The sequence below is a fragment of the Centroberyx gerrardi genome, chromosome 19 (assembly GCF_048128805.1).
Source record: "Centroberyx gerrardi isolate f3 chromosome 19, fCenGer3.hap1.cur.20231027, whole genome shotgun sequence".
Taxonomy (NCBI): domain Eukaryota; kingdom Metazoa; phylum Chordata; class Actinopteri; order Beryciformes; family Berycidae; genus Centroberyx; species Centroberyx gerrardi.
Window position 1 is genome coordinate 19,914,270 of NC_136015.1, and position 13,558 is coordinate 19,927,827.

General features: G+C 45.8%; 1 protein-coding gene across 1 annotated transcript; it reads left to right on the plus strand.

The window, feature by feature from the left end:
• Positions 1 to 3,213: 3,213 nt before the first annotated feature.
• Positions 3,214 to 11,740, plus strand: tmem170b (transmembrane protein 170B). The gene is made up of 3 exons (XM_071901398.2): positions 3,214 to 3,536; positions 8,688 to 8,858; positions 11,048 to 11,740. Exons 1-3 carry the CDS (start codon positions 3,347 to 3,349, stop codon positions 11,176 to 11,178), a joined length of 492 nt encoding a protein of 163 aa, XP_071757499.1. The 5' UTR covers positions 3,214 to 3,346; the 3' UTR covers positions 11,179 to 11,740.
• The last annotated feature ends 1,818 nt before the right edge of the window (positions 11,741 to 13,558 follow it).

The following is a 13,558-nucleotide window of genomic DNA, read 5'->3' on the forward strand; positions in this document are numbered from 1 at the left end:
ATATTAAATTGCATAATCAGTTGTATTATTGAAATATTGAACAATGAACATTAAGTAACATTTTCCCCGAAATTGGATATGTGGCATTTTAGAATGAAGCAGTTCACATACTGTTGATTAAACCATTGATACTATGACCTGACATCCTTACTGACATTGTGACCCCGATGACACATGTGATGGTCTTCTCTTCATTACACGGCAAAATCTCCAGTGTTAAAAATCAACACTATGCTAATGTTTATATCAGACCCATCAAAGTTAATTTAACACTTTTAGATAGTTTTGAACAGCCGCCTCAGAGCCATATCAGCTCTATAAGCGAACAAACAACTCTCCAATCAACACTTGTCAACTCAAAATAATTGTCACTGAAAAATCAACACTTATGGACACTGGAGAATCTGCTGTGTTCATCACTTTTAGGCTGATTAGAGCCACAATTTGGCATCATGACTGATTTTCAAACTCGGACCGAATCCAAAAGCATAAAGGCTTTTTGTTAAAACTTTTTCATGGTGGACAGTTGCATCTTGGTGGACTTTTTTTTGAGGTGTCAAAAAAAGTTGGCATCTGCTTTGCAAACCAAAAGTTACCTTCATAGTGTCTTTGCTGTCTGGTCTGCCTGTCCCCCCAAAGACCACCTGTCTCTACTGCAGAGCCAAGCCGCACTTCTATTTCTTTCTGTCTTTTTTTGTGTCACAGAGAATAATGCATGTACATCCATGCTGATTCCAGGACTTCATATCAAAGACAAAGCAAAAACAGTAATAAAGATGCTCCTTCTTTATACATGGCTTCATTAGGCCACGACACGTGATAGCTCTTTAACTCTTAACAAAAGTTTAGGATACATGTAATGACTGGTGACGAGTAGTAACTGGTTTACTGTATGGGATGGAAGGCTTCACAAATGTCCACAGAAAGATGCTTAAAAACAATATGGTACCACTCACCAAAAATGTCAGGGACTCAAAATTTAAAGGAAAAATTGCAAGATATTCGTAAAACTTGGACTACCTATTCTCCTTCTTGCTTTAACTGCCTGCCTGGACTGTTTTTTAGGCTATAAGGTCCTTGGGATAGAGTTTGTAGCTGATATATGCAGGAGTTAGGAAGTAGGAAGTAAAACTTTTGGAATGAAACGGAATGGATAAAGGCTGAGTGGGAAAGGAAGTATTTCACCGAGTTTGGGGTGCAACAACACAATGTAAGGACAAATAATTACATTTGTGTGCTTTGTGCTTACATAGTATTGTTACATCCCTATAAGTACATTATACATCAGGGATATTTTGATTCAGCAGTTACATGGGATTGTTGTGTGCTTTTCCACAGGTTACTACTGATTCATTGCGTTACAAATTGATTGCCTTTCTGAAAATAATAGCTGCACTTATAGTATAGTGGAACTGAATTGGAATCACAGGAAACAGAATTGAATTCTATTAAATTCCATGAAATTCCACTTCTAAGAGAGGTTGATGACTTTATAAATTATAAATCAAACATTATGAATCAAATAAAAGACAGTTAAACAAATCAAATATATTCAATCATAATGTATGTATTACGATTACATGTTATGCATCAAATACCACCTGAAAGGTTCCTTTAACATTTTATGATATTCAGTATTGATAATATATAATACTATTTGTATTCTCAAATATGTGGTACGAAAAAAACAAAACAAAAAACATGGAATTTCACAGAATTAAATTCAACTTCCTGAAATTCCAATTCAATTTCAATTCTATTTCCTGCAGGTTTTTTCAAATTCCAATTCCACTTCCTCAGTTGAATTTGAATCGCTGAGTTCATTCATGAATTGACCCCGACCCTGGTGTGAGTCTGCATGGATTCCCTCATGACCGAGCGCTCCATTAAACCCCATTCTGTTCACCTTCACCTCCGGGGGAGATTCCTCCGACTCGAAAGATGTCAAATGTCAGACATTTTCTCACCCTCATACCTCTGAACTGGGACACGTCTTAAAATACTGCTCTCCTCCGAGGATTGTGCCAGAACATTCAGAGTCTACATAACACTCAGCCTCCCTCCCTCCCTCCCTCCTCCAACTCTCTGACGCTCCACCGTGTGAGAAAAGATGTCAGACCATAACGCTTCACACTATTTAAAATAGCTTTCACCTGTTCTCACAATCTGTCTTCATCCTATTGGGGCTGACGGACCAATTAAAATCACTATTTGTCTCAGTTAGCTGTTATGTAAAAACACTATAGGACTGTGGCACACTGAGGTCTAAATTCAAGTCCACCTCAGCCCAAAAAGTTAGGATTTATTTCTACATTCAGGCTTGTTGTACTTCCAGTTAGGTTTTGAGTACGTCTTGTTTGTTTTTTTGTGTTTTTTCCTTCAAAATGCGTTTTGGAGGAAAACGCACACACACACACACACACACACACACACACACACACACACACACACACACGCATCCATATGCATCCATCCTATCATATCAGTTCACTTGTCAGGCGTTTTGGGGTGACGTGGCAGGAGCGAATCAGCACCGCGGACAGCTCCTGCATCCACCCGTCGTCACGGGCAACGCCCCGGTAGTAGCCTGACACTTATGAATGGCTTTTTGCTGTCGATTTTTTTTTTTTCTTAAACGACCGGTTAATGATCACAAAACACTCATTATATAGATATTTAGGCTACAGCGGATATTTGTAAAATGTATAGTTCCGTCCCTCCTGATTGGCTGAGTCACGTAAAAGCACACCTTTGACCACATAACAGTTCATGTAAATATTAATGCGCTAACTGATACGTGTCGCTTAGCAACCACGTTGTTTGGCTGCTGGTCAAGAACTATATTACTTGGCGGAAAAAAACACCAAAATATAATCATTATTGATTAAAAAACAAATGATTTTATGAATCTTTTTTTATCCCAAATTGTGTGTGTTACCGTTTTATAAAGACAGTAAGAATACCCTACGCTTGATAATATTATAGCAAACGATTACGCACATTTTCTGCGCAAATCTTTTGTTTCCCATTCATAAGTGGCTGCAGCATCATGAGGATAACTCGCCGTTAACTGTAAACTGTAAACTCCCCCTTTAAAAGCAGGCGACGGGCCCTTTAAGGGTTATGTAGCGAGGCTAGCCGATGTAGGACGACCGTGCGCGCTGCGATCCCGCTGCCATCCCCATCATGGCCTCCACACAGCCGCCGACACCACCGAGAATGAACCGACCAGCCGGCGGCCCTTCCCTTCCCGGAGCGGAGACGGACGTCAAGCCGAAGCAGAGGCACCGGTAGAGGCGAGCCGCGCCGGGGGAAAGCCGCCTCACATGCCACCCCGGTCTCCTCCATGTCTTCGTCTAAAGCCACGTACAGCTATTTGATAAAGAGGGGTGCGAACCCGGGCGGCGGCGGCGGCGGCGGCAGCGGCAGCGGCGGCGGCAGAAACATGAACACGAACAGGGATTATTCTATTAATCTGTCGGTGCAGCAAGTGCTGAGCCTTTGGGTGCAAGGCACGACGCTGCAGCACTTCACAGGTATGCAGAATAAATAGGCGCCGCTCGGTGCTCCCGGTATCCTACGTTACTGTTTTCATGTGTTTCACCCTATCAGCAGAAGTCATCAGCATCTACTGTAGAGTTGTATAGCCTGTAACGGTCGCTGTGGGCATCTCTGCGCGTCCATTTTAAAGGAGAATAACCGGCATATGACACCCACAAACCCACCGAGTACCCCGAGATGTTATCACAGCACACAAGCCGAGTGAACAGAGGAGGACAGGGGGCATCTGTATCACCTCAGACCCCCCCGCCGGTGAATAATCGCAGGGGAATGTGATGCCGCTCCTCTGTCCATGCGTGCGGAGTCAGCGGCCGACATGAATAACATCACAACATGCGGCTAATTAATCTTTCTGCTGCGTGAATGCGCCTGGGCTGTGTAGTAAATGAAGTGTTGTCATCTCCGTTCCCATCACAGACAGCCCCCCCCCCCCCCCCCTCCTCCTTTTCTTTTGTCTTGCAGTCGAGTAATCAGGGGCAGTTAGAGGCATCATCCTCAACTCTGGGACAGGCTTTCTGTCTGGGTCTGGGATGGTAGAAATAGTGAGGATGAGGATGGTGATGTGGAGGTGCAGCCGTGGCTTCATCAGATACATGGTGGTTTGTGGTTTTCTTGCGTTGCTGTGCTTCTATAATGTGAATATGTCGTTGGAATATACTGTAATGATGCATTTATAGCAAGTGACAGCAGGTGTGGTAACAGTGTGGTAAGGTGTTTCCTCTACAAGCTGGCTGTATTTTTTCTTCTCATTAAGAAGTTGACACAGCAAGATTTCTGGCCACCATCGCGTTAAAACAATGCCATTATTTTCCGGCCGTCGATACTAAGTGGTTGGAAAATGCTGAAAGGATTAGGATAGATAGAAATAAAAGGGGCAGTGTGGACAGGAACAACAGGAACCGGTGTGTCATACGAAGACAAGATGAAGAAACACATGAGTAAGAGCAAAAAGCAGAGACGGACAGGACATATGGGCATGATAGCCGGCCTGGCACAGAGCCATTTTATGAGACGGAGGGAGCTGACATCCTGTGTTGAGAAACACATCAAGCAAAAGAGGAAAAAAAAACCCCAAGAGGTAGTTAATGATGCTGACTCAGCAGGAAGCAGATGCACATGTAGAAGTTTGCGGAAGGAGAGTTTGCAGCAGCGAGGGGGAAAGCGGTGAGGAGTTGACACCCAGACGTTTGGCAGGACGCACCACGCTGCCACCCGATCCCCTCAACCTCATAGTTTATACCTACCAGGTGAAAAACGACCTCCTGAGATATTAGATAAGGTCAGCGGAGAGCGTGTGAGCCTCGAACAACAACAACAAGAGCAATACAGACTATTGAAGCAGATGTACATGTTTTTTTAAGATGTGACAAACCGCGGCCTTTTCTTTCAGGACCCGGGCGATTGCTTAAGCAAATGGATTTCCTGTTAATGTTTCGCACTATAGCGGCAGTTTCACATCTCATTTCCTCAAGTTCAGTATCTCAGCAAACCACAAGAACAAGATGTTTGTGTTATATGGTTTGCACAGTCGGACACACTTTACTGTACACAACATGTATCTTCTGCTTTTGCACTTTTTGTTTGCGTGCAAAAGGCAGATTTAAAAGACCATGCATCCTCAAACTTTGTCCAGATGTCTGCTGGATTTCACTGCTATACCGTTGATTTAGCAGACATCTCTTTGTCTCAGGCTTGCTTCACTTTCAAGTCCTCACTTGAATATCACGTCACACACACACACACACACACACACACACACACACTTGTATTGGAAACAAGGAGCATGCTGTAGGTGATAACTTTGAGAGGATTCACCTCAGATTTGCAGCGCCTGTCACGGGACAATGTCTTTCTTTCTTGGAGGTTTATTACAAGACAATAGCAGTGGCATTACTGCTAGCCAGCCATGTCCCTTCTCTCCCTCTCTCTCTCTCTCTCTCTCTCTCCTCCATGCCGGGGGAACAGATCCATCCATCTCCCCCCTGAGAGGTGAACTCAGAGCTTCATCAGCTCGGCACCCTGCTGCTCTCTCCCTCTCCTGTACGCCGCTTCGGGACTCTGTGGCCTTGCTTGCTTTCGACCGTTTGCTGTTCTGCAGCGGCCTCTGCGGTTGTCCGACCTCTTATCAAGGGACCGCAAACATAATTCCCTTCTCCTGTTTTTTTTTTTTTGTGCTTCATGTCGACACGCGAGCCCTAAAGCTGCCGTGCTGACAAAGACTTGGGACCGTGGCAGGGGATTAGCAGAAATTAATGGTGCGCTCTCACTGTGGGCCTGCGTTTGGGTTGTAACTCTGAACATGACACAGCACTTGAACTACAGACATCTCTCACCCATGGTCCTCTTTCTGAGCTATGATTGTGTTCGCACCGGTTCACACCCACCCACACACACACACACACATATACTGTATATATCTAAAGGTGTGGGAAGACACACATGCATGCTAGTCTTTTTTTCAGCTGTGTTCACATGCCAAAATCTGGTAAACATAAAAAAAAAGAAACCAAAAAATTGCTTAAAAATGTACCTAAAAATGTAAGAATTTATGCACCTGACCCATTTTCAGTGCTATTTCATGTGTAGACACTTAAAAGGTCAAGGGTCATTTAAAACTTGATTACTCTCTTGTACAATAGATCAAGTTTGTAATTCATCATTGAGTTCATGAAGAACTCAATAAAACTGACTGTCAGAAAGTTGACTCTCATTGATTTATCCGGCAAAGACAGACTTTACGGGCATTTGGCGCTCGCCGGGTGTTCATTTCGGACCCGTCCCGTAAGTGGTTTCTTTCAGGGTGTGGTGTTACTTGTGTCGGTCATGGGATACGACTGAGGTGGGGTTTTGTGGGACATGTCCTCCGCTGCCCCTGCTCGTTCCTATGTGGAGCGTCCTGTAAATCCGTCCGGGCTTAAGTTGGGCGACAGATGCCTGTGCAGCCCGGACCCGGTGTGGAATCCTAATGGAGCTGGCTGGGATGCCTCTCTCTCTCTCTCTCTCTCTCTCTCTCTCTCTCTCTCTCTCTGTCTCACCCCGTCCCTGTCCCGTCCCAGACGTCTCTCTCTCTCTCTGCCGGACGGGTGACGGTGATGGGAAGATAGTGGTAGACGGATGGGGCGCTTCACTGCGGCCTTGATTCGGGCCATGTGTGATCTCACCGTGTGTCGCGGCCAGTCAGGCAGAACAAAGAGCCGTTGTGTTACGGCGCTGTCACATCTCTCTCTGCCCGGCCTGACAGCTGACGGCCCGATCAATACTGGAGGTAGGCACTCAGTAGATTGTGCAACAACAAGGTTAAACGGATATGCTAAAAAGAGTTGCCTCCGGGCGAGGTTTGCATCGGAAAATACTTTGGAATCGAATGCTCAGAACGGGGCTTCAGATACTTCCATCACACAACGATGTCACGTTTCCTGTTTATATCCCAGCGCCCAAACAAAACAGGCTCGGTCCTTTTTGCGTGACATTCCACCGCTTTGGACCGGTTCATGGTCGTTCCTATCCTTCTACACCCCCCCCCCCCCCCCCAGTCCCATCTCTTTTCTTCTGGAATAATCTCCTGGCCAACTGGCTTTTCCTTGCTCCTACTGTGCCAGTGGGGCCAAGCGAGGCCCCTCTCTGGCCAAGTGTGATGAGGCCCTGGCTCTTTATGCAAAGCCCGTCTGTGAGAGCCGGTGGCCCACGAAAAGAGGGAAGAGAGGGATGAGGAGGAGGACGAAGAGGAGGAGAGAGAAGTTGAATAGGGCTCTCTCTCTCTGCAGGCTGACCTCTGATTCGGTCCAGCCTACTTCCTCTGGAAAGCTGTTTAGTACTGTTTTGTTTTGTTTTTTGCCACAAAATCAATTATTAAGGCAAGGCTGTCTGTGCCTGTAGGGATGCATGATATGTGTTGTCAGAGATAACAGTTGTGTTTGTTGGAGCTCCATAGCTGCATAATTGGGTGATTGTTGGCGATTCGGGTTTAACTGAACAACTTACGCTTTTTTTTTGGGGTTTCTGCAGCGGTAATCAAAAGAGCAGTGCAAGAATGTGAAATTGTTTATCTTAACGCTTCAACTGTATGCCTTTAAACACCTTAAACCACCACAAAACGCTCATGTTAGGTGTTGTTCCGTACAAGATATTCCATTCACCGCTGTAATCTGTCGCTCCAGCCTCGAGTTCAGGCTAAAGTCTGGCTCTGAGCGGTGTTGTACATCTCACCTCAGGTCCATTACCACGCCCGGCTGCCTTCCTGATGAGCCCTAACTTGGGTTGTGGCTGCTGTAGATTGAAATCCTCCCCGCCTGGCAGAGAGGCGTGCAGCCCCGATCTGTAGCCGCTAGCTCTACTTTCTGAGCCGAGGACTGTGATTTGTAAATCTGTAAAACTGCATCAGTGAATCTGTCAGCGGCGATAATTCAGTATTATCGTTTATCGTCTTTCAGTGGAGTAATATCGTGATGATATGATGATGTTGTGATATCGTGACAGACTATTCTGCTGTCTAAACTGATGATAACAAGCACATTGCATTTAAAGAATGAGGTATGGTAGGAATATTATTTAAAAATTTCAGTTTTGTTTGAGGTCACATGCTAATATTACCATTCAGTTCAATGGGATGAACATTCATTTGATTATTTAACGTGTGATTTTGCATACGTGAGCCATATTGTGATATATATCGATATCGAAAAAGTCCTTGTGATTATCATGATATTGATTTCAACCATATCGCCCTAGATCAACATAGCAGGGAATTCTTTCTAATCAATAAAACAGTGTATTTTCTTTTTTTTTTAATTCCTGACTATCCTATTCTTCACTTCTGCATTAATCCTTGGGGATCAATACATTTTCATCCTGTCTTATCTTAACCAGAGTTATGCCTAACCTCCTAGCAGTGTGCAGTGTAAATATCCTGCTTACAGTCTCTCAGGGCCTTTTGAATCTGAGCTGTCGAGTCGCCCATCTGTTCAGTCAGAAATTCTTGGAAGACATTGACATCCTGTAGCCCTTTTTCTTTTTTTCCTTTTTTTTTATCAGACTGTACTTGCTTCGGGCCGTATCTGATCACCCCCCCCCCCCTCCCCTCTCTCTCCTGTCTGTCTGTCTGTGGTGTGTTTTCTCTCCCCTGTCAGAGATGTGGTACTGGGTGTTCCTGTGGTGTCTCTTCTCCTCGCTCTTTGTCCACGGGGCGGTGGGGCTGCTCATGTTAGTCATGCTGCAGCGCCACAAGAGGGGCCGCCTCATCACCCTGGTGCTGGTCAGCGTGGGTTTCCTGGCCTCCCTGTCCGGAGGGGTCATCACCAGTAAGTCCAGTTACTCCCCCCGTTTTTTTTATTTTAATTTATTTTTTATATCCTTCTTTTTTTTTTTTTTAGACACTGACCTCGCAGCGCTCACACCCGCTCAACCAGAAAGAGACAGGAGGTGACTTAGAGAGAGAGAGAGAGAGAGAGAGAGAGAGAGAGAGAGAGAGAGAGATGAGGATGGAGGGACTTTCTGTGTCAACTCCTGTCAACCGAAGGAAGAATGGAGTTGACACAGAGAGACAGAGAGAGAGGAAGAGAGAGAGTGACAGAGGGAGGGAGGGAGGGAGGGAGGGAGAGAGAGAGGGAGGGAGAGAGAAGAAGGGAAAGAGGGAGAGAGTGACAGAGGGAGAGCGAGAGGGAGTGACAGGGAGGGAGAGAGAGACAGAGAAAGAGTGACAGAGGGAGAGAGAGAGAGAGAGAGAGTGACAGAGGGAGGGAGGGAGGGAGAGAGGGAGGGAGAGAGAAGAAGGGAAAGAGGGAGAGAGAGAGAGAGAGTGACAGAGGGAGAGAGAGAGGGAGGGAGAGAGAAGAAGGGAAAGAGGGAGAGAGAGAGAGAGAGTGACAGAGGGAGAGAGAGAGGGAGGGAGAGAGAAGAAGGGAAAGAGGGAGAGAGAGACAGGGAGAGAAAGACAGAGGGAGAGCAAGAGAGAGTGACAGAGGGAGGGAGAGAGAGTGACAGAGGGAGGGAGAGAGAGACAGAGAGAGAGAGAGAGTGACAGAGGGAGACAGACAGAGAGAGAGAGAGAGAGAGCGACAGAGAGAGGGAGAGACAGAGGGTCTTGCTGTTTCCTTCTTCTACATCCCCTTTTTGCTTATGTAGCACAGTGAGTCTCAGTCTGTATTTCCGATGTCTGTATATGTCTACCTGTCTGTCGCTGTCTGTCACCGGACACAGCGCTGCGTTGCTGGCTGCCTGCTTTCTGTCTATACTCTGTGTTTTTTTGAATCTGAACGTATACAGCAATTTGTCTGGCTTCACTCCACCATGCACAAGGCATAAATTTGAGCGTTGCATTGTGTTCGGTTCGGTCCAGGCAGAGTGCTGGAGCGTGGTCGCAGGGTGTGTAAATAGACCTAAATCTCTCCGAGCGTAGGACAGCAGCTCTGGAGGGCACACTGAATGAATCACTCTCAATCACAGATGCAAGCCGGCCCCGAAATAGAAAGACACTTTATTATTAATGTGTAGCAAGCAGGGAGAGCCGGCTATTGACTGTGCGCACCCCCCCCCTCTCCTCCCCTCCCCAGCCGCCCTCCACCCCATGTGTACACTAGATTGGCTTAAACTCTCTGTGCAGCGGGGCAGAGCAAGATGACAATCTGAGCCCAGTAGAAGTGAAGGAGAGGTGATGTTATGTTAGAAAGGTGAGGCTTCGACATTTTAAAGGCAACTTTATCTCTCAGTTTTAGATTCAAGATTCAAGATTCAGTACTTTGTTGCCATACCAACTTATTTGTTAGGAATTTGTCTCATAGCAGCATAATATAACAGAAAAGACACATGATAAAATTCATGACAAAAACACATGACCCCCTCCCATCCTACCCCATCAATAAAAAAAAGTGAAAAATGTATCTATGGATGTAAGACTTTAAAAACCACAAATTACAAGAATTTATTTAGTGTGTACAGGAATTTATTTAGTATGTACAAGAATTGATTTAGTATGTGTTGAACCAAAATAAGGCCGCTCTCTTTCGATCCCGAGATTATAGAGATTTAAAGAAAAAAAAAAAAAAGTTTCCTTGCGATGTTCTGTTGCTGTCTGTTTCCATGGCGACGCTCCAAACGGCATATTGTGAGGATAAGCGTGACAAACTCTCATAGGAAGAGTGGCGAGTCAACTCAGTATGTGGGTAGACATTCAATAACACCCCCACTAGCTGTGTGGAGCCACAGATGAATGCTGCCCATCTTTGAACGGCCCGTCTGTGTAAATATTCACACACAGAAAACGTCACTGGCTTTTGTGTGGGATACTTGGCTGCCGGCGGCCGCCGCGCTGAGAGACAGAAAAGACGAGGAAGGATGTGCTTGTCCTTTGTGCCCCTCGTTATAAACGCACAGTCTGCGGTAATGGTGACAGGCCGTGACAGACAGGCGTGTTTGCCCGCTCGCCCATCTATTTACTCTGTGTGTGTTCATGCTTATGATGTGTGTGTGTGTGTGTTTTTTCCGCCCTCAGGCGCGGCGGTGGCGGGGGTGTACCGCGTGGCGGGGAAGGACATGGCCCCCCTGCAGGCCCTGGTGTTCGGCGTGGGCCAGACCACCCTCTCCGTCATCATCTCCTTCTCACGCATCCTGGCCACTCTGTGAGGCGAGCGTTGCGCCACATGGACAGACCAATCGGAGGACAGCAGACCCGGGAGAGGAGAGGAAGAGGGAGAGGAGAGGAGAGGAGGAAGAGGAGACAGAGAGGGAATGAATCGAGCCAATCAGAGACTTTACGGGTGCTCACGTTAAAGAGCGTCGAAAAGCACGGCCAGGGTTTGAAGGGAAAGGAGAGAGGATGGAAAAGCTCTGGACGTTTGGGGCTGAAGGCAGGAGAGAGAGAGAGAGAGAGAGAGAGAGAGAGGGAGAGAGAGAGAGAGAGAGAGAGAGAGCCCCCTAGTGTCTCTGTTCTGTTACTGCCACAATCACAAGAGCCCCTTCAGTGCGGTTCAGAGGGAACTCAATGCAGGCCGGTCGTCTTCGCGTCGGAGAGCAGCAGCACTAGCAGGACGAGACGGCACCATCCTCAGCTTCTGTCGAGCGGCGGCACGTCCTGGACTGAAAGCCATTGTTTTGGGTGCGTTCTCCAGAGTTACATCAGTTCTTCGTGCCAACGGCCCCTCTCTGGGACATCCGGATGCCTTTGTGGCCGTCTCCACTGACTCTTGAAGGCTTTCTGTTGCACTCGTGGGGGGGGGGGGGGGAAACCTCATTTAAAAAAAAAACAAAAAAAAACACAAAAACAAAAAAGTGACGACCTGTAATTAATTGTGATGATCTCGTGATGATCGTAATGCACTTTAGGTGCCGCTGTGAGAGCAGAAGTTGAGCAGTGAGGGTTTGTCGAGAGCGTCGCAACCCAGCAGTGTTCATCAGCAACTTTTTTCAGTGTTAAGATCAGCCTCGCCAACTAGGTCTTCTCAACTTTCGATTACAGATTATCATAACCATTCCTGTTTCTTAAGTGGTTTGACGACGGCTGCAGTGCTATTTCACCGACCTACTCAATAGCAGGATGCAGCTTTTGAAATTTGCACTTTCTAAATGTTGGAAATCCCCCTGTATGCCTAAGAGGTCTGAGTAGAGAAATCAGTAGACGTCTCAGTTGAGCGTTACGGAGGAGATAACCAGCGTCCGTGCTACGTTCAGTTTGTCTTGTTGAAATATTGTATCATTGTGTGCCAATAAGAACTCTGATCACGGAGTTAAATAAGACAGGGGGAAAGCCAAGGCATGAGGACAAGCCCTAAGTACTGCAAACATTTAAAAAATGGGCGTGCACTTGGTTGAATTTGCCTTGAGCAGTTTCATTCAGGTCTGGTCAGTATTAGATCAGTGTTAGGTTTCCCATATTCAGGTTCAGAGGAAGAGTATTGGGACTAACTGCGGTGAAAAGGGACGCAGTCTGCTTGTTTGTGTTGCTGCTTGAGAGTTAACTGATATATTTTCAGACAAACTGTGTCTGCGAGTCCTGGCTAGTGCAGATTTACTGTATGAGGCTGGATCCATCCCTCCTTGGCCCGCCATAGTGTTAATAACATTGTCTGCACTGCTGTAAATTCCCCAAGGAAAGCCATCTCTCCCTGGAGAAGGTCAGACTCATTCTGCTGCTCAAATAGCCGTTTTATATGGCTCCCTGTGTTGTTGTTTTTTTTTGCCAATCCAGTCTCGTTTTGTTTAACCCATGTTCCTTAAGTTTAACTTTGCATATTGCACTGAAATTGATCTGCCTTGTTTTAGCACAGTGTGCGATGATACTATTCTGGTGTGTTCCCGTATGAATCCAGTATACAGAGTTGTTATACACAGGAACCAGTGATTATATACACTGATAATCTTGTTTCGGAGAGGGTTTTGGTTTCAAAAGACTACATTACCAATAGCATTTGGTAAAGCATACTGTACAGGATTATGACGAATGTGATTTATCTGCTGTATTAACAAGCTACACAGGAAATATCTTGCTGATACACCGGTTTGAGTTCTTCACTCCTAGTATTGAAGAACAGCAAGGTACTCTGACTTTTTACCTTACCATTATATTTACTTTCAACGCCCACTACCTATTTAATTGGTCTATAAATCCTCCCAACAGTGAAACCGTTTCCCTTGTATACTGCACCAGACCCAGGGTGGGAAGTGTTAGGTTGTAATGCCAAAGTATCTCTCACATCCTAGCTTTATTTGTCATCTTTTTCTCGTTTGATTGTTATCATCGCCAAGAATTAGTCATATGATGAATTTTGTTCAGTTTTAGAAACATTTGCACAGTGGCACGGGTATCAAATCACCCTCAGACTTGTGGTACAAGTTCATAATACTGTACTTGGTGTGACAAAGATGATGATATCATATCTGTGACCTAAATGTGCGTGCTGTGAGATTTTGTAGCTCTAAAGGTAATTGAATTGCCATGTGTTTCTGTGAGTTATGTAATTGACACGACTCACCTTCAGTACCAGCTCGGCACACAAGAGGGCAATAT

Excerpts from the sequence above, each read along its gene's own strand:
- tmem170b (XM_071901398.2), top strand. The coding sequence starts at position 3,347 with ATGTCTTCGTCTAAAGCCACGTACAGCTATTTGATAAAGAGGGGTGCG. Across the intron at positions 3,537-8,687 it reads GACGCTGCAGCACTTCACAG|AGATGTGGTACTGGGTGTTC; the intron begins GTATGCAGAATA and ends CTCCCCTGTCAG. Across the intron at positions 8,859-11,047 it reads GTCCGGAGGGGTCATCACCA|GCGCGGCGGTGGCGGGGGTG; the intron begins GTAAGTCCAGTT and ends TTCCGCCCTCAG.